We start from the raw sequence: 26,332 nt of genomic DNA, 5'->3' as shown, positions 1-26,332 counted from the left end.
CCGGGGTGGAGCCGGGAGGGGGACCTGGTCCCCGCAGAGCATGCGCAGACCAACGCCGGCGCATGCTCGGCGACGCGGCGGGTCCACAGATGAGGGGAGTCGAGTCTCCCGCGCCCCACCATCCCCGGCGGAGCTGCGGCTGAGCCGCTTGTTTTGCGTCCTGACTGCCAATAAAGTTTGTTAAAAAAAAATCATAGTCATTCTTAAAAGAGCGAAAGAGGGCGCGAGCCAGCCGGGTGGCCGCGCCGCGGGAGCCGGCGCGCTAGGAGGAGGAGGAGGTGGTGACGGCGGCGGCAGCGGTTGCGCCGCGACCAGGAGGAGCCGGTCTCGCCGGGCTGCGGGTCCGCTGCGGCGGGGGACGGTGAGTGGCGGCTCGCACTCCGGTATAGCGGCGCTGCACTTATTCGCCTTCTCCAAGGGCTGAGGACTTTTCCGTCTCCCCTGGGGAAGGACCCGCCTGTCCGCGGGGTCCTGGGATGTCCTTTTCTCTAGGGACTGGAGAAGGGTTTGGGGGTCAGGGGCCTCCAGGCCCGGGCTCCCATCCCCCGGCCCAGGCCGCCGAGCGCACGCTTCCCCTCCTCTGAGCTTGGGGTCCAAGTTTCGGCTGGAGGAGGTGGGAGGCGGCGCCTGCCCGGCGCCCCCTCCCAGCGGTCTGGTCTTCCTGGGTGTGGGTGCCTGGAATTGCCCCTTGGGCGGGAATGCGCGAGGTGGAACTGGGGTGAGGCGCTGTGTCCCCAGCCTGGCGGAGCTCCTGGCTGGTTGCTCTCCCCCGGTCCCCAGATAGAGAAGGGACGACCCTGGCGGGTCGGGACACCAGCTGAGGGGCAGTATGTGCCCGGGTTAGGTTTACTGGGGAACAGCTGGTCCCTGCGGAGGGCCCCTCCTAACCCGCGGCCCCACCCTTCCCTAGTTTCTTGCTCAGACTGGTGGAATATGAATGAGCCAGACTGCGCTATTTCATTGACACTGGAAGCCACAGAAGTACTTTACTCGAACCGAGGAGCCCTAGACAGCTCCCAGGCTGAGGAACCTGAGGGTGTGTGAAGGAGTAGAACTAAACTTCGTTATCAAGTAGCAGTAGACTCTGAAAAGTGCCATTTACTTCTCTAGCTTTTATGTAACTCCTAACACGTAGGAGTGAATATAATCATACCTATACTAAGTACAGGCTGTGCTGTAAGAAAACAAACAATAACCCTTTTGATCAGTGAGTTACTCTTTTCTGATTTACAAGATTGCTTTGGTTGACAGAATCTTTTAAATGAAATTTGGAGTAAAAAGTAGGTAGAGCTTTTTAATTATTGTACTTGGAATTATGCTTATTTTCTAAGAACTAAACTGTTTTAATATAGTACTTTAAGACTACAGAGTAGGAGTGACAATCACAAACGTCACACTGCCTGTGCTAAAATCTGATTGCATTTTTTTCATTCAAATTTTATTATTTTTTAAATTATGATATAGTATAATTGACTTTTTTGAGTTAGGTTCTTTGAATTTTAGATTCATGTTACCTCCATGACAATCAGGATATAGAATAGTTCTGTCACCTCCCCTCAAAAAACTCATGCTGTCGTTTTATATACTTTCTGTAACTCAGCAATCACAGCTGGCTCCTCGACTTAAGGTAGAGTTAGGACCTGACAAACCCATTGTAAATTCAAAATAAGTGGAGACCCTGGCCAGGTAGCTCAGTTGGTTAAAGCATCGTCCCCATAAGCCAAGGTTGTGAGTTGGATCCAGGTCAGGGCACTTACAAGAATTGACCAGTGAATGTATGAATAAATGGAACAACAATTCAGTGTTTCTCTCCCTCTCCCACCTTCTCCCTTTCTGTCCCTCATCTCCCTCCCCCTCCTCCTCTCCCTCTTCCTCTCTCTAAAAATCAATTTAAAAAATAAGTCGAAATGCATTTAATACATAGTATACTGTAGGGTATCAGTTGTTTAACCTTCTGAATTCCTGGCTTGGTGTGAGTTGCGGCCCTGGTTGTATCCCAGCATCACAAGAGTATATCATATTGTATATCACTAGCCTGAGAAAAGGTCAAAATGCAAAACTGAGGTGTGGTTTCTACTGAATTCCTGTTGTTTTCACACCATCGTAAAGTTGAAAATCATAAGTTGAACCATGTAAGTCTGGAACCATCTGTACTGATCTTTTCTAGAATGTCATATACAGTAAATGGAATCATGTAATACATAATCTTTTGATATAATCTTTCAGCATAATGCCTTTGAGATTACTACAAGTTGTTGGGTGTATCAACAGTTTTTTTTTTATTTCTAAGTAGTATTCCATGAGATGGATGTACCACAGTTTGTTTATACATCTTCCCATTGAAGGACATTTGGATTGTTTCCAGTTTTTCATGATTATGAATAGAGCTGCTATAAACATTTGTGTACAGATTTTTTTTTAAACATACACATCTATCTTTATCATTGTCCTTTAAACCTTGATTTTATAAAACACAAAAAGACATTTTTAAGAATTCTGTATCACCAAAACTTAAATAGTAGACATAGTAATAGCTTTGTAAGTATAAATTATATACATTAAATCAAATAATTGGAGATTTTTTCAATATGGAAACTATAAAAGTGAAATAAATTGTGAAGAAACCTAACAGGAATATTTTGTTTTTGTATGAATTATCAGTTACTTTAGGACCTAAACAGAAATTCTGACTAGTCAGACTTACTTTGCTCTTTCATATTTACCTATATTCTGAGTCAAGCTACTTGACCAAAAAGTCTGATTACAAAGGCATTTAGCTTTATAGCAAAAGTTTTCCCATCTAGTGATCGCCTTCAGAGAAAATGAAATGACATTTTTAATGTCATCTGCTGGTTCCCTTTTGAACAGTATGCAAAAAGTTACATCAACTCTGTGGAAAGTCAAACAGGTACCCCAAAATGGGACAGTTATGTGCAGTTCAGTAAAGTATAATGGTAAGTTTTCCCCATCTAAAAATTAATCATTGAAATACATCACGAACTATAGTTGTCTCGGTTTCAGGAAACACACATTTGAGAATTCCGTTTTTGTTCTTGGCTCATCTTCACTCAAGGACAGGGATTTTGTAGGCCACCATGCTGGTTACTTTGTGGATTGTAGAAGTGAAGGAACACAGACGGACAGCTCAGAGCTGATGATGAACTGTGCTCCCGGCTCTTACCCTTTTCAGGTACAACCAAATCTTTGTATAGATCAACAGATCAAGTGAACAAGAAACTTCCAGCAGGGGCAGAAATGTCACTGTAGCTGTGATCTGTCGGATCGCTGCGCGGAATTCATCTTGACTAGCTTGCTCAGATTTTTCTCTGGGAGCACTATCAGCTTTGGCAGTCTTGTTACACTCAGTATCAAACTGCCATCTTTCAAGGACCCTGCCACTTTGAATATTTGAGATTGACAACCACCAATTTCTGATCTGAACACTTGTATAACCAATCTTTTAGTTGTTCCACCACATTTCTTAGGTATTTCATGAGTTCAGGGTTAGTAAGCAAGGTGAGTCTGTATTTCTGCACCCAAGGTTTCAGAGGGATAAATGCTATGCGGATATAAAATGTTGTTGATGTCAAATGAGAACAAGCGCACAATTTTGGCACTCCCGCATAGCACAGGGTGATGCCCTGTTCCCCAGAGAGCTGTCACGCCAAGGCCAGGCACCTGGCCATGTCGTGCCCGCCCCCTCCAGGACCGCACACAGCAACTGCAGGACGCTTTTTCGTTTTTTTTTTTTATTAATGAACATAAGTTTTCATTTTTTTCATTTCATATTGGTAGTAGTTGAATTGCAGGGTCATGTAAAGTATGTTTAACTTTATAAGAAACTGTCAAACTGAGTGGCTGTATCATTTTGCATTTTGACCATTCAATAAATATGTAGTGGTGTCTTGTGGTTTTAAAGTATCTTTAACTAATGGCTAAAGATTTGAATATCTTTTCATGTGTTTATTTGGCATATATAATCTTTGCTGAGTGTTTGGCCAAGAGTTTTGCCCATTTTTTGAGTTGTTTGCTTATGTTGAGTTTTGAGGGTTCTTTATATGTTATGGATACAAGTTATTTGGTTGATACATGTATTGCAAGTATTTTCTCTCAGTCTTTACCTTGTCTTTTCATTCTTTTAACAGTCACAGAGCAAACGTTTTAATTTTGATGATGTGTAATCTACCAATTTTTTGTTCTGTGGATCTTTTGTTATCATTTCTAAGAACTCTGCCTAATTCCAGGTCATAAATATTTTCACCTTCTAAAAGTTTTTTCTAAAAATTATAGTTTTACATCTGTGTCTACAATCTATTTGGGGAATTATTTGTACAAAGTGTGAGGTTTAGGGGAAGGTTTAGTTTTTTACATATTAATGTCCAGTCGTTCCATTGAAAAGGCTGTCTTCTCCATTGAATTTTTTTTGCACTTTTGTCAAAAATCAATTTGCTCCGTTCGTGTGGGTCAAATTTGGGGCCTTCTGTTCTATTCCATTGATTTATGTATCTTCCTTTTTGTTAGTGTCACACTTTTTTAATTAATGTAGCTTTATAGTGTATTAATATCAGGTAATGAGATTTCCTCCAATTTTATTCTTTCTCAAAATTGTTTTAGCTATTCTAGTTTCTTTGCCTTTCCATATAAAGTTTAGAATCAGCTTGTTTCTAACTACAAAAAGTCCTGCTGATACTTTGGAATTGCATTAAGTCGTAAATCGATTTTGGAAGACTTACTATAAAAACAAGTAAACAAAAACAAATCAAGTAAAAACTTGATTTAGTCGTCTCATCTATGAACATGCTATGTCTTCCCATTTATTTAGGTCTTTGTTTCATCTGCGTTTGTAATTTTCAGCATACAGATCCTGTATCTGTTTTATTAGATTTATTCCAAAGTATTTAATACTTTTGGAACTCTAGTAAATGTCATTTAAAACTTTTTGGTTTCAAAGTGTACATTTTGAGGATATAGAAATACAGTTAATGTTGTGTGTTGCTCTTTATTATGTATCCTTACTAAACTCACTTATTAACTCCAAGGTTTTGTTGGTTTTTTTTTTTTATTCCTTGGAGTTTTCTACTTAGACAATCATGTCATCTGTGACTACAGACAGTTTTATTTTTTTCCCTTATCTAAACATTTCTTTTTCTTTATTTTTTTTCTCTTAGCCTGGCTAGCCCTTCATGAATGATGAATAGGAGAGGTGAGAGTGTGTATTTCCCATCAATGGGGAAAGGATCAGTCAGAACTAATTATGATGTTAGCTGTAGGGTTTTTAACAGAAGCTCTTTATCAGGTTAAGAAATTCTCCTCTGTTTCTAGGTTGCTGAGAGTTTTTCTCAGAAATAAATGTTGAATTTTGTTCAATATTTTCTTTGCATTAATTGATATGGTGATGTGGTTTTTCTTCTTTACCCTGTTAATTGGATTATAGTGATTGATTTTTGAGTATTGAACTAGTCTTGTATTCCTAAAATACAGCCCACTTGGTCCTGGTTATTCTTTTTATATATTACTGGATTGGGTTTATAAATATTTTGTTGAGAATTTTTGCATCTGTGTTCATGATGGGGTATTGTCTTTTTTTTTTTCTTTTAATATTGTCTGTGTGTGGTGTTGGTAACAAGACAATGCTGGCTTTATGAATAAACTGGAAAGTGTTTCCTCTTACATATTCTGGAAGAGATTGTGTATCATTGGTGTTAATTCTTGAATAGTTTTAGAATTCTTTGATGAAATCATCTAAGCCTGGAGATTTCTTTTTGAGTTGTTTTTTTTTATTTTTATTTTTTTGAGGGAGAGAGACATCTGTGTGTGAGAGAGAAACATCAATCAGTTGCCTCCCGTAAGCACCTGGTCTGGGGACAAACCCGTAACCCAGGTATGTGCCCTAACCGGGAATCAATCCTGCAGCCTTTCAGTTACAGGGCAATGCTCCAGCCATCCGAGCCACATTGGCTAGGGCTCTTTTTGAGTTTTTCAAGTTACAAATTCAATTTCCGTAATAGCTATGGGGATAATCAGATGATGTATTTCATTCATAGTGAATGAGTAGTGGTAGTTAATACTTTTCTGAGAATCGATCCATTTCATCTAAGTTGTCAAAGTTATGTGTGTAGAGTTGTTTGTTGTATCATTCTTTTGAGTCTGCAGAGCCTGTAGTGATATCCCTATTTTTATTCCTGATATTGGTAATTTGTGTGTTTTTCCCGTTTGTCAACTTTATTGATCTTTTCAAAAACCCAGATTTTTGTTTCATTTATTTTTCTGTTTTGAGTTTCATTGATTTCTGCTCTTATCTTTATTATTTCCATCCTTTTGCTCACTTTGGGCTTATTTGCTCTTCTATTTTCTTGAAGTGATAGCCCAGATTATTAACTTGAGACTCTTTTCCTAAGGTAAGCATTCAGTGCTGTAAATTTTCCCTCTCAGCACAATATTATCTATGTACCACAAATTTTGAAATATTATCTCTTCATTTTCCTTCAGCTCAATTACTTTTTTAAATTTCTCTTGAACTTCTCTGTTAGTCCACAAATTGTTTCAAAGTCTATATTTTTAGTTTCCAGATGTTTGGAGATTTTTCCATTATCTTTTTTTTTTTTTTAATTTATTTTTTCAAATACATTTGTCTCTGCCAACCCCCCACCACTTTCCCTTGCCCCCTCCCTCCATCTCTCCCTCAGCTCTTCCCCTTTGGTTTTGTCCATGAGTCCTTCCTATATGTTCCTTGACTTTCCCCTTCCCTTCCTTTTCCCTGCCCATTATCTTTCCATTATCTTTCTGTTTCTGATTTCTAGTTTGATTCCATTGTGATCCCATTATTTTAAGTTTCTTGAGGTTTGTTTTATGGCCTAGTATATGTTCAGTGGGTGCTTGAAAGAAGTATATTCTTCTGTTGTCATGTAGACAGGTCTCTTCATGTTCATTCGACTCTGATAGTTTTATTGTTTTTAGAATTTCTATTTGTTTTTTCTGCAGTGTTTTTTATGTGTATCTCTTTGTGAAACCTCTTTAGGGGTTGCTCTGGGTATTACTTTGTATTTATGTAGTTTATCACAACCTATCGGTGCCAACATTTTACCAGTTCAAGTGAAGTATAGAAACCTTACCTTCCTTTACATCTCATCATCCTCTTCATTTGTGTTAATTGTCTTAAATATATTCCCTACATATATTGAAAACCACATTGGAGAGTGTTAGAGTTTTTGTTTCAACTGTCAAACATAATTTAGTGCACTTGAGAGGAGGAGTCTGTTTATTTACCCATATTTTTGCATCCCCCATGTTCTTTGTTCTGATATTCTCAGTTTTGGGTTTTTTAAAATTACTTAACTTTGTCTGGGATGGAGACCTAGAACCAGTACTTTAAGAAGTGCTTCTAGGTGATTCTTCTCATCATGCAAGTTTATGAAGCACTGGGGACAGTTACTGAAACTTCATTAGGGACAAAGAAAAGAATGTTCTTCACATTGCAGACGTTGTGTAGTGGTTGTGTAGATGGATTTTTCATTTAAGGTAATTGTAATAGCTAAGTAAACAGGAACTTTACTAGTAATTTTAAGAAATATGAAGAAGTTGACATTCTGTTCTTTTCAGTCTAAAATGCAAACAGTACTTGCTCTGTTACTTTCATTATATGAGTGACAATAACTAATCTGAAACTAAATTCTAAAGAAAGAATGTGTGGTATAAGATTATTGTGGGGGACTCATTGTCACCTGCGCACTAAAGCTCTGTAACTAAGAGTCTGATGCTGTCATGCAGTTGTACATTATTATACCTTTCTTTGGGGTGCTTTTATGGGGGCGTTATTATTACCTGTGAGGTTGAAAAGCAGTTTCTTTAGATTTTGTGTTTGTTGCCCACTGGTGGTAATAACTATGGAGAATTTTGTATGTTGTATGTACCTACCATTTTTTGAACAATCAACTTCCACTATGCTAGGTGCTTTATAAGTAACACCGATCAACAATCCTATGAGGTAAACATCCTCAGAAAATTGAAACTTGAAGAGGTTAAGCAATAACTTCATTAAGGGTAAACGCAACTTTAAATCAGGCCTTAACTCTAACCATCCATAGTCTGCCTCTGTGAAAGGCAAAGCTATGTAATCTAGGCATGTATTGATACCTGGATGTCATACATTGTGCTGTTGATAAAGGATTCATAAATGAATGATACTGTTGCCCTTCCTTTCAAAGAATTTGCCTTAGCTAAACAGTATGGGAAGGGGGCCTTCATTATGGAAACAAATTCTTGCAAAATAATTACTCCCTGATAAAACAATTATAGCCTATTTTACTTTGTATACCTTTTATATCATGGAAAAAAATAATTTTATTTTCATTTTAAACTACAGATTTAAGATAGAAGATCTGATCACCTGGAATTAAAGTTGGTACAGAAACCTTTTCAACTCCAGAAATGTTGGAGGAAGATATGGAAGTGGCCATCAAGATGGTGGTTGTCGGGAATGGAGCTGTTGGGAAATCAAGCATGATTCAGCGATATTGCAAAGGCATTTTTACAAAAGATTATAAGAAAACCATTGGAGTTGATTTTTTGGAGCGACAAATCCAGTATGTACTTGGCCATTTTATCCTCTTGGTTTTGATTTGTGAACTGTGTCCAAGACTTTACAGTCCAAGATCAGGCATCTCGTGGCAGTGGCTCATGAGACAGTTGGTGGTTTTCAATCACTTACGCTCTGTGTGACTTTATCCTTCTCTTTTTTCCCCCCATCCTTTCATCTCTTTTCCCTTCCTCTCATATATTCTTTTCTTTTTTTCCTATTGCCTCCCCCATCCCTGTTTATCTTATCTTGTATCTGTTTTGTATTTATTGGTGGTACTTTAGGCACTTCTTAAACACAAAATGACTAATGAGATTTCCGTCCACTATTTTATTTTGAAGGAAAGTTACTTGTCTATCAGAATAGTTCTCATTTCTTATATTATGGGATCCTTTTGTTCAGAATGTCTCTTCTTTTTTTAAAACTGGGCAAGACTGTATAGAAGTTAGAGAATTAATATTTGTTTTTACTCTAAAGAAATAAAAGAAAGCAGATTTAGATTAAATATTAGTATAGAAAGGAAATCTTACTTCAGGAAATCCATTTGGATTCTAAAACACATCAAAGTAACATTTGGTATTAATCCTGAGAACTTTTTAGGCTATCTTAAATTTTAAGAGACAAACGAAACCGTATTACAGAAATAAATAACATCAAACAAACCTGACTTAACTAGCCCAGACATTAGAATCAAAGGTAATTGTGTTCACTGTGTTAAATATTTTTGAATTTTTAATTTGTATTCTTTTACCCTGTTTTTAAAAATATTTTTTTATTTACTTCCTTTAGATATTTTAAGAGGATTCATTTAAAGTCTTGATGATGTTTGTTTTTGTACTTGTTATCAGAACCAAATTAGTTTTTTTAATCCTCACCCAGGGATATGTTTATTGATTTTTAGAGAGAGAGGAAGGGAGACAGGAAAAAATGTGAGAAATGTGCCCTGAGCGGGGATTGAACCTGTAACCTAGGTGTGTGCACTGACCAGGATTTGAATCCACAGCGTTTTGGTGTACAAGATGATGCTCCAACCAACTGAGCCACTGGCCAGGCTGAGCCAAATTAATATTTTAAGTGTACAGTTGATTGTCATTATTCATGGATTTGGTATTTACAAATTTACCTACTTGCTAAAATTTATCTGTAATCCCAGAATCAATACTCCCAGTGCTTTGGTGGTCATTTCATGGACATCCATAGAGCAGCAAAAAATTTGAGTCATCCACTACACGCATTTCCAGTCTGGGTGGAATAAGGCAACCCTCTTTATTCATCTCTCATATGGTAAACAAGTGTCCTTGTAGTGTTCTGTTTTTGTGCCACATTTCTGTGCCTTTTGTTGGTGATTTCACTGTTTAAAATGGTCCCAAGCATAGTGCTAAAATGCTGTCTAGTGGTCCCAAGTATAAGAAGGCCGTATGTGGTATGCCTTATGGAGAAAATACATGTTTTAGCTAAGCTTCATTCAGGCATAGTTATGTGCTGTAAGCTGTGAGTTATGTTAATGAATTAACAACATATATTAAATAAGAGGTGTTTAAAGGGAACCACACAAAAAACAAGATTATGTATTGATCAGTGGATGAAAATGTAACCAGGGGCTGGCAGGAATCTAACCCTCTGTTTCTCCCTAAGAGCAGTAGTTCAGTATTTGCTATAGAGTATTACCATGAATAAGACAGTGGACTGTATAACAAAATAGAGTATATTTTTTAGTTAAAGAGCAACCAAGCAGGTAAGCTTCTGCTTTGCTTTCTTATTCTATTACTTGTGCACCAGAACCTGGTGGAATGTTGCAAAGAGGAGAGCAAGCACCGACCTGAGGGAATTCCTCTTTCCCAGTACTGCTAGTCTTAGGGCCACCGCTATCAGTGACTGTTGTCAAAGGGAAGAATGTGCAAGGTAAACCCAAATCATGTGTAAAATTATAGCTTTGGGGGAATGTCTTTCACCCTTACTTTCACCATTGGTAATTTCATCAGCATTTAAAAGTACTCAGACTTTTTCAGAGTGAAACCAACAACGTTATACTACTTCCATCATTGAAAAGTAAAAATATACACACAGCTGTGTTACTAACAACATTTCCTTTACATATGAAATAAATTTATCTCTTGTTTCAGAGTTAATGATGAAGATGTCAGACTAATGTTATGGGATACAGCAGGTCAAGAGGAATTCGATGCAATAACAAAGGCCTACTATCGAGGTAAATTATGAAATTTTTGTTTCTTTGGGCATATTCTTTTGGCTAACCAAAGAATTTTGCTTCATTTTGTTTCCCATAGAAAGGTTTCTTTTTAAGAAAAATTAATTTCAAAGCATTTTTTATAATACCGAGTCATTATTCTTCTAAAGATCCTGTTGAGCGGTAAATAATACTTTGTTCTATAGTCAGTATGTCCCTGCCTTTAGAATTACATGAGTAGGTATTCTGAGACCTAATCAGCCAGAAACTGTTAAATTCCTACTTCTAACCCCAGGAAGTGACTACATAGTCAGAGAGTGGAAACTATCATATAAATAGGTAAAGCCCCTGCAAATAGGAAAACATTCAGTTATGATGCGTGAGATTTCACAGGTAAAGCCTTTTCAGTGCTGCAGAAGTTCAAAGAAGCATGAGATACATGTGAAGGGAAAGAACTATTGCTGTAGGATTTAACATCTAAAATGCAGGGTTAAATTCCTCAAGAAAAGCCCAGATTCCTAAGTTTCCATTACATTTTCCTATAAAATTTTGTCCTTTTCTTTTGGAATTTAAAACAGCATTTTTACTGTTTCTCCAACTCACCGCCAAGGTGGTTGTAATGAGAGCAAAGTAACTGAAAGCTTAATCTAGTACCATGTAGTGTTATAGCCTATTGGTGCTTTTGAACTCCCTCCTGTGTCTTGTTTTTTCTACTTTTGAAATGTGGAATTTATTATTACAATGGCTACTGAGGTCTAATTACACTAAAATATAAGGAACCAAAATGTCCTTTCTAAATTGGTAACAAGGAAGATTGACTTCCACTTCCAGCTCTAGGAAAACATTTTGGTTCTCTGAGAAATAAGAGAAGTACACCTCTCAGGTGTCACCCTAATAATGTCACCACTCCTTACTGCTCACTCTATTTACTGTGTCCTTAGTAGCTTTGAGTATTGCTCTCCTGTGGATGCCAGTTTGGATCTTGAGCACCTGTGTCACGGTGTGAGGTGAAGTTATGTTCTTACTCCCCAAAGCTGTTAAAATAGATGGTATTCTTACTAAATTATGAATTTCATGAGCATTTACACTGTTGATTAACAGATCATAAATGTATAGTTTATTTTTTGAAGATTATATTTATTTATTTTCAGAGAAAGGGGAAGAGAGGGAGAAAGAGGGAGAGAGAAACATCGATGTGAGAGAGAAACATCAGTTGGTTGCCTCTTGGACGCCCCAAAAGGGAACCTGGCCCACAACCCAGGCATGAGCCCTGGCAGGAAATTGAACCAGCGACCCCTTGGTCTGCTGGCTGGCGCTCAATCCACTGAGCCACACCAGCCAGGGTCAGTTTATTCTTGAGTAAAGGTTATTTGTATTTTTTTAGTGGGGTTATTATCACTACAACTGTGTCCTCCCCTCTTCCCGCACAACACACAGGAAGAAATAAAACAAACAAAAAATAAGGTGGAAACATCAACTAGTAGTAGGATTGTATGTGACTGTCATTATTTTCTTTTTACCTACCTTTTTTCTCTACAAAGCCTTGCTATGAAATGTATGTTCTTTTTGTGAGGGGGAAAAAAAATAGGTTGGGCTATTTCTTTTTAAACTTTTGACAGTATGATATGGTAGTATTAGTTTTTAAACCAGTATATTATTTTTGGAGACTGTGTTTATTCTTTTGTATCTGTAATTTAAAAAGGCAAAACTGTGTGAGGCTACAATTATCCCAAAATAAAGTTTAACTTAAAAAAAGGCAAAACTGTTTAAATGTCAAAAATGACTTGATTTGTATATAAATAAAAAGAAGAAAGTATTGGAACCATACAGTTAAGTAGGTCATTTGGGTCCCTGGTTTAAAAAACAAACAAACAAACAAATAAAACATGACCAGGCAGCTAAAAATATTTTAATTTGCACTGTAGTTGAGGTATTAATGCTTTTTCCATTATTCCCGTAAGACTGTTAAACATTATTGTCTCATAATTTTTTAAATTTGGCTCATCCAGTTTGCAGCGTACTTTTTGTTTGGTACTTTTTAGTTGTCCACAAGTCATACCATTTTTCTTTAATATGTCTATAAAAAACATTCTGTACCAGAAACTAAAGAGAGCCCATAATTAGTATTTACATCTTAATTTAGAATGGGTGATATTTACATTTCTTTCCACTTTGTTTCCTTTGAACTAAAAGGCTTTAAACAGCTTTGCTTTCCCAATATTTAACATTTTATTTTAAGAATAATCTTAAGCATATAAGTAGATGTCTGTTAAAAGCTTTTCTTAAGCCCCGGCTGATGTGGCTCGATTGGTTGGAGCATTATCCAGTAAACCCAAAGTTGGTGGGTGGATTCCCCATCAGGGCTCATGCCTGAGTTGCAGTTTCAGTCTCAGTCTGGGTGCATTTTAGAGCAACTGATTCATGTTTCTCTCCCTCTCCGTCCCTTCCCCTCTTTCTAAAATCAATAGGCATGTCCTCTAGTGAGGATTTTTTTTTTAAAAAAAGGCTTTACTTAAAATGTCTCTTTTTTTTTAGCCAACTATGTTAAAATGGCAAAGAAGGTAGGAGCCCTTTATCACATCTCAATTTAAATTAAGGAACATACAGTGGCAATTATACATAAATTTGAGAAATGACATATTTAACATTCTTTTAAGCTTTCCTTTGAGGTTCCATCAGAATACTTTTGGCTGCTGACAACAGAAAAGCAATTTCAAACTGACTTAAACTACAAACTTTATTGACTTGTTTAATAGAAAACTGGGAGTACCATAGCTTTCAGTTGTAGTTTGTTAGCCATTGGTTCTCCTGGCTTGCCTACCTCCCTGGATGCGGTTCTTCTGCATGCTGATTTTCCTGTTGGTTTGCAAGGTTGCTACCATCAGCAATCAAAGCCGCTTGGGTTTTCACCTCCTTGAGGGGAGAGAGTTGCTCCCCACAACAATGGATCAGAAGTCCTGAGCTTATATCTGATTAGATCACCCTAGACTAGATTACAGTAAGTAGTCAGGGGATTGTGATTTCCCTAATTGGCTTGGTGCAATTAGAGGCTCAACTCCCAGAGCAGAGGATGCACTTAGCCTGTGTAAACCATCGTTAAAGTACAATGGGGAGAGGTGTTCTCAGAAAGGGAGGGGACCTGGGATGCCAGTTAGGCAACCAGGCAATATCTGCTACTAGTATATATTCAGATGATAATGTAATTAAATAGAAATAAGGACTAGGAAGAGAAGGAAAGGGCTAGGAAGCATGAATTAAGATACAGGTTTAGTGGTGAAACACTATGCTTTATGAAATTATGATTTATTAGCTTATGTCCTAGAACGTAGTATTCAAGAAGCATACAAATTTTGTAAATTTTATTTTTAAAGAAAAATTAAACTATAATTGATTGAAAAGACCTATTATACCAAAAACCATTGCTCAAAAGCATTATTATGTTTTTGGAATGAATGCCGGCTTAATTGTTTAGTGAGACATGTTGAAACATGACCTCCTTGTAAATAGGGTAGAATAGAGCACAGATAAATACTAAGGATCCTCTTGGGATCCCAAATTATTTCTCTTAAGCTCTTAAAGAAGTCTAGCCTAGGAAGTAGAAACCATACTTAGTACAAAAAGTTACATACAACATAGAATAGACTTTCGTTATGCTTTTTACTGTGATTCGTTCTAAGAAATAGATGCTTCTTTTTAGCAACGTATGGAAATGAAGTTATAGACTTGAGACCTATTACCTAAGATTATGCACATATATGGAAGGAACCCCTTATTTTTTAAAAAATGTACTTTCACAAACAAATTAATATAAATTGTTGGGAATGAAATAGCTCTAGAGAAGAAGCTGTTTATAAGTTACAATTTTAAGTGCAAGCATTAGGAACAACAATTACGCTATACAGGTCTCTCAGATGTGTTTTGAAATTATATGAGCATGGAATCCGTGATAGATTGGTTCAATGAATAATTTGTATGCTTTAGGTTATATGAAGTGTCTAAGAGAATAAGAGACAAGGACTTTAAATCTAGAGTAGTATCTATAATAGTATATAAAACCCTGTGTTTCTCATTGGTCTTTGCCGTTGTCAGATTTTGTGTGGTGTTCTGTAGAGCAGTGTATCTTAAATTTTAATGTGGAAATGAATCCCCCAGGGAGCTTGTTAAAATGCAGACTCTCATTCACTAGCTCTGTGGGAGGCTCTGAGAGTCTTCACTTCTACAACCTTGCAGGTGACATTGATGCCGCTGGTCCTCAGCTAAACTCAGAACAAGTCTGGAGATCATCTTGTGGAGTCTTTCAGTTATTTGAGGGTAGAATTACTCCCTATTCAGGGCTTTTCAACCTGTGGTCCAGGATGGCTGTGAATGCAGCCCAACAGAAAATCATAAATTAACTTAGAATGTGAGGTTTTTTTGTGATTACGTGTCACAGTGTATTTAATTTGTGGCCCAAGACAACTCTTCTTCCTGTGTGGCCCAGAGATGCCAAATTTTGGACACTTCTGCTCTATATGTTGTATGTCTTGGGGAATATTTTCTGAATTGTACTCAGAAATAGTAACAGTTTTTTTAATGATCTTATAAATTAGGAATAGATATTTGCTATTGGTGATCTTATACTTGACACCAGAAATTTATTTTGACCTTCTTTTTCTGATGTGTAGATAACGGGATAGTTTGTTAACTATTAGAGGTGGTTTCTTCGTGGGGCAGTTTACTGATATCTCTGATGATGAAGTAAGTTTTCCAACAGTGTAATTTTTAGGGTAGGTAGTATAAGAAGGAAGGTTGAACAGTAGGAAAATAAAGGACTATGTAGAATACATGGATAGAAAAACACCTGCTGTCTTTAAATATCAAAGGAATAAGGTATGTTCAAATGACTACAACAGAGAAATTAAAACATTAACTTTCCTAAAGATAACCATAACTGCCCTGGTTGGTGTGGCTCAGTGGATTGAGTGCCAGCCTGTGAACCAAAGAGTCACCAATTCTATTCCCAGTTAGGGCATGGGCCTGGGTTGCGGGCCAGGTCCCCAGTAGGGGGCGTGCGAAAGGCAACCACATATTGATGTTTCTCTCCGTCTCTCCCTCCCTCCCTCTTTCTCTAAAAATAAATAATAAAATCTTTAAAAAATATAACTGGTACTAACACAGAACTGGAAGTCAAGAAAGAAAAAGAAAGGATAAAAGTTTAGAGTCATTTGTGAATTAAGAATATTTATAGTAGTTAGTATGTTGAACAGGGCACAGCTCATAAAGTGACCAAAATGCAGCTTTTGTCTTGTCTCTCACCATCCCTTTGTATTTGATTAGGCAATAGGAGGAAGTGAAGTCTTTTTCTTGACCCTCAATGAAAATCCCCTTAGCTCATGTCTTTTCTGATTATTCTCCAGTAATTTCTTTCACTGGCCTCATAGTTATTTCTGGTCATGAACATGATCTCAGTTTTGTCATTAGAATGGCCATTTCTGTGTATTAATCAAAACTCCAAATGTAATTTAGCATTAAATCTCTTATCCCTTCTGAAATTTTGGCAGGCCAGTACCCGTAGCCCAGGAAAGGAGTGATGGCTGCTTTCCTCCTCCCACTTTCCTCCCCTCACTTGCTAGAAATGTTTCTTTATTCTCCTGGGTCATCCTAAGAGAAGACCAAATTGGGAGACAAGAACACTGTTGTGGGTGCTATTGTCTGAGGGCTTCTGGATGGCAGATGTGTAAAGATGATTCTCTAGGAAAGTGCGCTGGATTCATCCAAAGGTTCCCATTCTTGGGGATGTTTCCACAGGACAAATGTGTACTTCATTCATGCAGTTGCTTTGCCTCTTTGTGGGCTTCAGCATTCCACTCCCATCCTCCTTTATGCTTAGCTCTCATCACCTGATAGATGGCCTTATTGGACATGATTTATAATTACCCCATGCTGGCTTATCTCTTAGATGTGGGTCCATACTTGTATGCAATTTTTACGCATTCCTTGTCTTGCTACCAGTGGGAACACAGTTATTCCCAAATGCAGCTCTCTTCTTTTTTGTCTGTTGGTCTTGTCTTTTCATTTTTGCTCCCAGCAACTATGTCTTTCTCAGGCTTGAGTCAAGGCAGGATCAGTCCAGAGTATCCCCCAGTTGCTGGGAACACATATCAAGCTCATTAAGTGGTCTTGCTGAAATCCTTTCCTGCTAGGTTGAGATGGATGAGGTAATGATAATACTCCCCCACCATCTGTTGCTGAACAGAAACTGGAGTTTGCTGCCCACTGCCGCCCATCCGCAAATTCTGGAGGCAGAGGTGTGGTGAAGAAGGAAAAGGGCCTTTTATTCAAAAACTGCACAATTGGAAAGAATGGCAGGTTTCTGCCTCAGAGCCCATTCCCTCCAGAACGCCCAGAGAAAACCCTGCCACCCTCTGCCAATCAGTCCAGGGCTGCACCAGGAGTTCCTTCTCCCATTTAAAAGCACCATCCTTTGGGAAACCTCAGGTGGCTGCTGCAGGATCATCCAGGCAGCTCAGCCTCTTTCCCGTCACTGTCAGGCCTCAGGCTCCTTTCTGGAACTCGGGCACCCGCCAGCTGCCGCCGGCACTGCCCACACCGGGGGTCCAGGGCCGCTGACAGATGCGGCAGCCGGCTGTGCCCATCTTGGGCCTGCTGCGGGGCTGCTGCCTGGCCGCTCACCTCCCAGGGCCCACCGGTCTGCAAGCGCTCCGGCCCGCGTGTCCATGCCGGGGATCACAGAGGAAGAGAGAGTGAGTTTCTCCCGTCCCTCCATTTAAATCTCCCAGCTCAAACTTCCATGTGGCAGGGAGGGTCCAGCTCCCCCCGCCAATCCTGTCCTTTCCCAGGCTCTACTGTCGGGTCTGCACCTCCCACTGCTGCCGTGTTACCCTTTACGCTAACGCATGCCGCCTGCTGCATGCCGCTGTGACCTTTGGTTTTCCCTTCAGTCAGGTCCCGGAAGCGGGTAGGAGGGCTTTTCCCTTTGTCCACCACGGTCTTGTTTCCCTGGGCAAGGCAGCCCCGCCCACAAACTCACCCCGCTGTCGCGGGGCCCCGCCCCTCTGTTCCTGGCGCCACGCCCGTGTCATATCCGTCCCACCTTCTTGAAAGACAGAAGGGTTGGGGTGGACAGTATTTTCTCCACAGAAGTCCTTTAGAAATCTTCTTTTCCCCTTCTCAATTCTTGGGAAAAAAATTCTTGTAGTGCTTGAGGGAGCTCCAGAGTTGTGTAGGATTTATAGCTATTTCCTTTGTAAATTCTGTAAATAATGATTTTCTCACACACATTTTGGAGTCATTATTTGTCTTCTGTTTTATTGGTGCTAAGTCAGCAGAGCCCTCTATTAGATAGGGGGTTTTTTGTTTTTGTTTGGGCTTTTTACGGTTTTCCTAAATGTAAAAAGAACCATAATGCATAATTTGACAGGATGTTTTCTCTATGGATGGATGATTTCAGTTAAGGGAAATTAAAACAGTAGTTGACCAATATTGGTCAGAATTATTATAACTGCAAAAGTAATCCAGGTTGTCTGTTTTTGTTTTTTTGTTTCATTTTGATAATATATTTAGGTTAAATAAGATGAACTGGTTGCAGCATTCAGTCTGAAGGCTTAGTATCAAGTGAACCATCCTGCCTCAGAGATTTGTCTACCTCTCTTTCTGAAGATTGCAGTCACTCTTGTTATAACTTACTTCTGTCATTTCATTCAGATTTTATATTTCTGTAGTTTCTTTCCTCCTGTACATTGGACAGTTCTGCTTTTCTCCTGTGGTTTAATAAGCACACATTCTCTTTATTTTTATGGGGATTGCCTTTAACTTTAGACAGTCTCTTAGTTTGAGGCTCCTGTCACACCTCCCAAGACACACACAAAGCCGTTCTTGGCACAACTGGGTGAGAGTAATTTATTTGGGAGGTAATCCCAGGAAGTAGAAGTGAGAGACTACGGAAAGAAGGAGAAAAGCTTGTAGAGGGTGTATTAAGGAGCTACTTGCAACTGTGGGCAGTTGGGGATCAATCCCTGTGAAGAGCCTGATAGGCACGCCTCAGGATGGTCCTCCTAAAGCGAAGCTCAGGTATTGATCCCATCCCCCATAAGTTGAAGCTTCCTCCAGAAACATCAGTTCCCCTTAGAGGATTGGATAAACCAGGGGTCCCTTCTGAAGCATCAGAAAAAGCCCTGAGGCAAGAAAGCAGAGAGCCACCTGCACTATATGCTTAGCGTAGGACAGGCAGGCAGTGTCTCCACAGCTGCAGCCACACCAGGGCTGCGGGGACGTGGGCAGGTCCTCCAGTGTCTGCTACATATGTTGTTGTTTATTTACCTCCCTTGGTTACTCAAACCTATCAATATTATATCTTCCTCCTCTTCAGACAGGCACTTTAGCACATTCCCACATTCCTCTGCTCTCTCTCTCTACTCAGTATCCCACTAAATAATTTTGGGGTTGTTACGGGTATACTTCTTTTGATTCTTAATTTTGTAAAAATCATTGTGTTTTTTTTAGCTAATAATTTTTACTGCCCATATTTCTGGCACTATCTGCATAGATTTTCTTTCTTTTTTAAAATTACATACTTCCTCTAAGGGTTTGTTTTTTGTTTTTTGTTTTTGAAGTGTATACCTGGAAATACCCTATTTGACCCTCAAATTAAGTGACAATTAGATATAAAATTCTAAGTTTAAAGCTAACAGAGTTTTACAATAAAACTTAGTTAAATAGAAGTTAAAGTATGATTAAATAATGTTTTATTTGTAGTTTAAGTAAATATTAGACTAAGTAAATATAAATTTATTGTAATTTATGTAATTTAGGTAAATATTATATCAAGTAAACATAGATTTATTTACCAATACACTAGTGTGATCTCATCAGTTTTATTCGTCCTTCAATTTTGACAAAGTCTCAGTGTGTATCTTCCAGCCTGTCTTGCCCTTAGGCATTTTGTATGATTAATTTAATCTTCACTTTAAAATGTGTCTAGAGTAGGGAGCCTTTTCCCAGATGAAGCCTCTGCTTTTACAAGTAATATTGAATTGCTGGTTTCTCTTTCACCACACACACTTTTGCTTTTACAGTATTCTCTCTGGTGATAAATCTTTTCTGGCTTTGAGAATGTCTTAGGTAGCTCAGGTACGTATGTCTGAGTGTTAGTAGGAAACTTTTATACCTGAGGGATCTGGAAGGAAGGTGTACAGCCATTCCAGGAAGTCCTCTTCACCCCTGGGCAGTTTTTCTTGCCCCCTCTATACCAGCTTTTGTCACAGTTAATCATTTGTAAGAGAGCTTCTTCCAGAAGGTTGCAGCTTATATTTTATTTTAGATATTATCAACCTAATGTAATAGTTGATAAATAAAATATTGTCAATGAGTATAGAATGGGAATTATGCAGTTAAACAGGGTAAAAAACTAAATTAAACCTCTCTTTATTGTATATATTGTTTCTATTGGCACTGGTTCTTAAATGATGTTCATTAGCATCATTTGGCATTCTTCTACTAAAATAATAACTTGTATAGTTTTTAAAAAAGTAAATAGAATGAGAAAATTATTATTTTTTTCTCAAATTTTTCTTAAATCTGTGCTAACAGAAACTAAGAAGCAAATGGCAAATACAGGATCCGGCAGAAGTAAGGCCTGCTTGAGTGTTTTGTTATGGTAATAATATGGGTATAATAACTTATTGTTTTAATTTGAACATGTCACCTAAAATGTCATATGGTGTGCTTGAGTGTGATACTGTTATGTTATAGAATTACATGCTTATGATTTTGTAATTAAAAAGGGGCGTTATTCATGCCGGACCCTGTATTAACAGGAAGAATTTGGCGACAACCTATAATTCATGCTTAGTTTACCATTCTCTTTAGCTCTTAAAATGTAATTAAATATATCAGTATTTAATGGTGATCCCCCCAAAAAAAGTGTAATTTTGAGGGTACTTTGAAATTTGTGCAAGTTTGAGAACCGCTGTTCTTGGTAAAAATTCGTTCTTTGAATTAGAAAATAGAGTTTATACGTCTATAAGAAATAAGCAGAGTGCTAAAAGATGAACTCTGTTTATTTACATAAAAATTATTTTCATAGGTAACAGTTGTCCTCTCCCTGCATAGGATTGTTTCATTAATATAAATAACATTTTTATTTTGTGACCTTACAGGAGCCCAGGCTTGTGTGCTTGTATTTTCTACCACAGACAGGGAATCTTTTGAAGCAATTTCCAGTTGGAGAGAGAAAGTAGTAGCTGAAGTTGGAGATATACCAACTGTACTTGTACAAAACAAGATTGATCTGTTGGATGATTCTTGTATAAAGAAGTAAGAGGGCTACTTTTGAGGGGGTGGTGATAATTCTATAAAGTTGAAAGTTATTTTAATTTTTGCATAGGTTTACAAAATTTAAGGAAGTTTATATAAAGAGTGCCTTATGCTTAAAATTTCTGTGAGCTCTTCTATATGATTGGTTTGGTTTAAAAAAAATTTTATACTAAATCATAAGTAGAGAAAATTAAAAGAATAAATCTTGAAGACCCTATCAGAATTCTAGTCTTAGGTCTTTATACTACAAATCTAGTTGATTTAAGTCAAGTCCAGATATAGTAAGAATGTTAAGAAAAACATTCTTACATGTAGTAAGAACATTAATAAGATGCTTTAATATAGAGTTAGTAGTAGCCTATGTTGAGGAGTTTAAATAGATGAGTTCAGATTCATATTATTTTGTATGTTGAGAACTATTATGCTGTAATTTGTGAACAGAGTTTAGCATCCAAATAATTTTTTCCTGTAAGTATTTCCTCATTGTATTATTAAAGTTTTGCTAGCTTTGAAAATCTTTGCTCAGTTTTTACCTGTTTTATATGTTCCTATGTCAGTTGTCTGTTGCTATATTAACAAATCAGTCTAAAACTTAGTGGCTTAATGCAACAGCAAACATTATTTCATTTTCTGTAGGTCAGGAATTTTAGGTGGCTTGGGGTTGTTCTGGTTCAGAGGTTTTCATGAAGTTGCAGTCAAGATGTCAGCTAGGCCTAAAGTCAGTCACTGAAAGGCTTGACGGGGGCGGGAGGATCCATCTACGTCCAGGATGGTTTACTCACTTGGCTCTTGGCAGGGGCCTTAGTTCCTTGTCATGTGGACCCTCTGTAGGGCTGCGTGAGTGTCCTCACAGCATGGCAGCTGGCTTCCCACAGCAGGCAGTCCAGGTGAGGGCAAAGCAGAAGCCAGGTCTCTTATGACCTCGTCCCAGAAGTCACTGTCGCTTCTGTATATTATTGATCACATAAACCCAACCTTGATTACAATGTGGGAGGAGACCTCACAAGGGTAGGAAGACTAGGAGATCAGGGGTGGGGGGATGTGATGGAACCGTTGGGAACCATTTTGGAGCTTAGTCACTACAGTCTTAATAAAATCCGGAGCCCACAATCAGGAGTCATAATAAAACTAAAATTAGGAGTTCACTCTTGAGAGACAGTCACTACTGTCCTGACTTTTGACTTTGGCAGCAAAGTAGTTTCATAACCAGTAAGAGTAAAGCAGGTAATGCAGTATATGATTTTCAGAGTGTAAATAAATTCAAATGTTTTTTAAAAAAGAAGAAAGTACTATGTAAAGAAAAGTGATACTTCACTATTTTATGACTAGAGTTTAGCGATTTTGTAGAAAAGTGTCTGTTTACAGTTACAGTATAATGGTTGGTATTTATCCCCTCAAAGTGTGAAAACTACAAACCCTGTTCAAGCATTGAGAACACAGCATAGCTAGTCTGGAAGCTCTGACGCCCCTTTCCCTCAGGCTGTATCAGTAAATATAATTAAAGTGATTTTTAAAAACAAGTTATCAGAAAGTACCTTTATAAGCACTTTTTTAAATTAATGTATAGTGAGGAAGCTGAAGCGCTGGCAAAAAAACTAAAGCTGAGATTCTACAGAACATCGGTGAAAGAAGACCTAAATGTGAATGAAGGTAAACTGCCTTTTTAAAACAACTAACAGGAAGTTTGTTTTATTTTTCTTGTTACTTTTGTGGTGTTTAGAAAACATTTATAAGGAGAATAGAATTTTCTTTTGTCACATGCCATTAAAGAAAATTTAAAAACATGATACCTCTTTGAGTTAGTTTGTAATTATTTACTGATATCTTAAATACTTGTTGCTCTACAGCAAAACTCTAGTGTTTGTTTCATTTTTTATCTTTAAAAATGTAACTATGTGCATGTGTGCATGTATATTTTTTTAATGCATACTTCTTAAAATTACTGAATTGTTTTAGAACCCCACAGTAGAGGATATTCCATGAGGTAGTTAAAATGACCTTAGTTCATTCGATAATATTTTCTAGTTTACAAAAGTGAGATTAGAGAAAGATGATTGTTATTTTTCTCATTCCAGAATTTCTACTTGTTTTATTGGATAGCAACTAGACTGTTGGTCAGGTATCTTCTGGGTAGTTGCTTTTTTCACTTAAAGAAAGACATCTTTTCAAGACTTAGTCATTTAGTGTTGTTGAGCCAGTGATTACAAATATTATTTAATCTTTTTACTAATAAAATGCCACTATGTATTTATTAGTATTGCCATTCATTGTACTTAGGTATTACTCAAATTTTAAAAGTTGAATTTTTCAACTAGACTGTATACTTCTAATTTTAAATTTGTTTAGTCAATATAAATATTCTGGTAAATGATGTGAAATAACTCATTTTACCTGTATAAGTCATACTGATCTGGTAGGGTTTTTATTCTTGTTCTAATTGTAGTTTTTAAATATTTGGCTGAAAAATATCTTCAAAAACTCAAACAACAAATAGCCGAGGATCCAGAATTAAGGCATTCAAGTAGTAACAAGATTGGTAAGTATACAGGAAATTTTATGCCCATGTTTACCTAGTAATTTATTTCCCATTCATTTTTATCATATTTACTATTTTTTAATACAGTGTGCTCATTTTTTAAAGAAATGTGATTAGGAAGTTTTAGACTAGTGATTATTTAGGAATATCAGATCTCTTATTAAAGATACATTAGTTCCCATTATGGAACACATTAGATACAGGTTCTCTTCATTCCAGTATTTAGACAGTTTTGTCCATTCTGTGCCCACTGTTATATACGTACCCCTTTGACCAGCTCCACCAGACATCTTGTTCTTTCTCGAGCTTTCCCAGTGTTGTCTCCTTCACTTCTGCTCATTTTGGTTCTTCCTTCAAGACTGACTTCTCTGTCCTGACCAGTGTGACGCAGTTGGTTGGGCATTGTCCCACAAAGCAAAAAGCCACTGGTTTGATTCCAGGTCAGGGCACATGGCTGCGTTGTGAGCCCAGTCCCTGACTGGGGATGTGCAAGGGGCAACCAATCGCTGTTTCTCTCACACATCAATTTTCATCACCCTCTCTTTCTCCCTCCCTTTCCCTCTCTCTAAAAAAAGTGTGTTTTTTTTTTAAAGAAACTTTCTTTCCCATCTTCTGTCAAAGAACTATTCATTCCTCATGGCCTATCTAGAAAGCTCACTCGGCTGTATAGGTGGCCTCATGCTTTTCTTCTAAATGAACAGAGATCTAAGTCCCGATCATTGCCAGGTGTCTAGTTCCTCCTTCTTCATGTAATTCCTCCTTTCTTATAAATTAGATGTAATTGATCCTTCCTTTGAATCATCTGTTGGGCCTTAATGTCGCTTTTATGGCACTTAACATATAATGTCTTATAGTATTACCTGTTTGTATACTAACTCACCTCATTAATTAGTTTGTAAACTTAAAAAAAAAAGAAAAAAAAAAAGATTGTAAATGGCCTTGGCTGGCATGGCTCAGTGGGTTGAGAACCGGGCCTGCAACTGAAAGGTTGCCAGTTGCATTCCCAGTCAGGGCACATGCCTGGGTTGCAGGCTGGGTGCCCAGTAGGGGGCATGTGAGAGGCAACCACACATTGGTGTTTCTCTCCCTCTTTCTCCCTCCCTTCCCCGTCTAAATATAAATATAATCTTAAATATATATATATATATATATATATATATATATATATATATATAAAACATCTTACGGGCAGGAATTGGTCATGGTCATCTTTATGTTGATGATAGTGTCTCTGGCCCAGAGTTTTGTGTAACAAGGATGATAAGTAGTTCATAAAGACCAGCGTTTTTCCAAATGGTAACTGTTAATAGTTAGAAGCTTTTTTTTACGTTCATCCCTTTTATCTACTCATGACTTTAATTATCTGTAGACCATTTTGTTGCTGTTATTTTAGCCTAGATAGGAAAATCCTACATTACTACAGCTTTTACATATGTAATATTTTTATTAACAAAGTTTCACAAATACTATTGTTAACTACAAGTCATGTCTACATATGCATAAAATATCTCTGGAAGGATACATAGGAAAATTGATAAAGCATGCTGCCTTAGTGAGAAAAACTGGTGGTGGGGGATTAGGATGGAAGGGAGAACTTTGAACCAGGTGTCCTGGCCATCTAAAAATATATGAAAGCAAAAGCTTAGGATTGTAAATATCTCGAAACATTATTGATTCACTGAGAAGCTCGATGGAGTCTTCAGTAGTGATCCTGAGACGTGAGTGTCCCTTTCAGTGTCTCCTTCAATTTGTTGCAGGTGTCTTTAACACGCCAGGTGGAAGTCACTCGGGTCAGAATTCAAGTGCCCTCAATGGTGGAGATGTCATCAGCCTTAGACCCAACAAACAGAGGACCAAGAAAAACAGAAATCCTTTTAGCAGCTGCAGCATACCCTAAAATGTTTTAGGCAGAAAACGTCATGCAGTTCAGTAAGAACTATTCAGTACATCAAACTGTCATGGTATAACAAGATTTTTAGCAGACCTTGCACCTAATGGCTCTCCGGAAGGTGGCAGGCTTAAATATTGTCTTGCAGTGCTTTTCAGAATGGAGTAAGATCTTTAATGGAAAAATTACTGCCCTATGGACACATTTTTAATTTTTTTACATTAGACGAAGCTTCTCCTGTTTTTGAAGGAATACTGTAAGAACTGTCAAAAACAGGTTTTGCTGAATTTTAAATGCTAGAAAACATAAATGAAATGCCTAAATATATTGGTACAGATTTTAATATTAAGGGTCAAAGAAAGATAGCAAGCACTCTTTGTCTGAAATTGATCATCTAGCTTTTGTGGAGAATAGTATTGAATCCAAATACTTACTAAAATAATATTGAAAGGTAAGCCCTAAGTCTTGTCAGACTGCAATGTTACTTGTGCAATATCTGTGTCATGTGGAATGTGGAGGTATGAATGCAGATACTTGGTACTGAAGTAAACTGAAGGCATGTGCAGTATTTAAGGAAACATAAGATCTAATTCATTCATTCATATAGAACCACTTACACATTGTGTGTATGTTAAAAGTTTTTATTTTCAAATAAGAAATTCCAGACATATATTTTGCAAAAGAGAAGTGCTTTGTGCCAAAATATCATACCTAATTTTTACAGTGCTTTACTATCAGAATTTATATGGTTTATAATATCTTTTAAAAGCAGTTTTCCTCTCTGACAGGATAGGTAAAAGAGGAGTATAAATGTTTTAGTGCTAGAGCATC

General features: G+C 37.7%; 1 protein-coding gene and 1 pseudogene across 2 annotated transcripts; one reads left to right on the top strand and one right to left on the bottom strand.

Moving 5' to 3' along the window:
• The first annotated feature begins 77 nt into the window (after positions 1–77).
• On the top strand, positions 78–25,935 carry RAB23 (RAB23, member RAS oncogene family). Of its 2 annotated transcripts, XM_054569535.1 has the most exons (8): positions 78–361; positions 5,797–5,881; positions 8,363–8,582; positions 10,699–10,784; positions 20,921–21,077; positions 22,645–22,727; positions 23,521–23,613; positions 25,371–25,935. In XM_054569535.1, exons 3-8 carry the CDS (start codon positions 8,428–8,430, stop codon positions 25,508–25,510), a joined length of 714 nt encoding a protein of 237 aa, XP_054425510.1. In that variant the 5' UTR covers positions 78–361; positions 5,797–5,881; positions 8,363–8,427; the 3' UTR covers positions 25,511–25,935. The 2 variants fall into 2 exon arrangements, with proteins under 2 accessions (XP_054425510.1, XP_054425509.1); XM_054569534.1 differs by lacking the exon at positions 5,797–5,881.
• LOC129066838 (mitotic spindle assembly checkpoint protein MAD2A-like) lies at positions 3,065–3,686 on the bottom strand (annotated as a pseudogene).
• Positions 25,936–26,332: the final 397 nt, after the last annotated feature.

Source organism: Pteronotus mesoamericanus, unplaced genomic scaffold, assembly GCF_021234165.1.
Source record: "Pteronotus mesoamericanus isolate MK-2021 breed Mesoamerican mustached bat unplaced genomic scaffold, CSHL_Meso_final contig_20, whole genome shotgun sequence".
NCBI classification, from domain to species: Eukaryota; Metazoa; Chordata; class Mammalia; order Chiroptera; family Mormoopidae; genus Pteronotus; species Pteronotus mesoamericanus.
The sequence above is the reverse complement of the archived record's forward strand: the minus strand, read 5'-3'. Positions and strand labels throughout refer to the sequence as shown.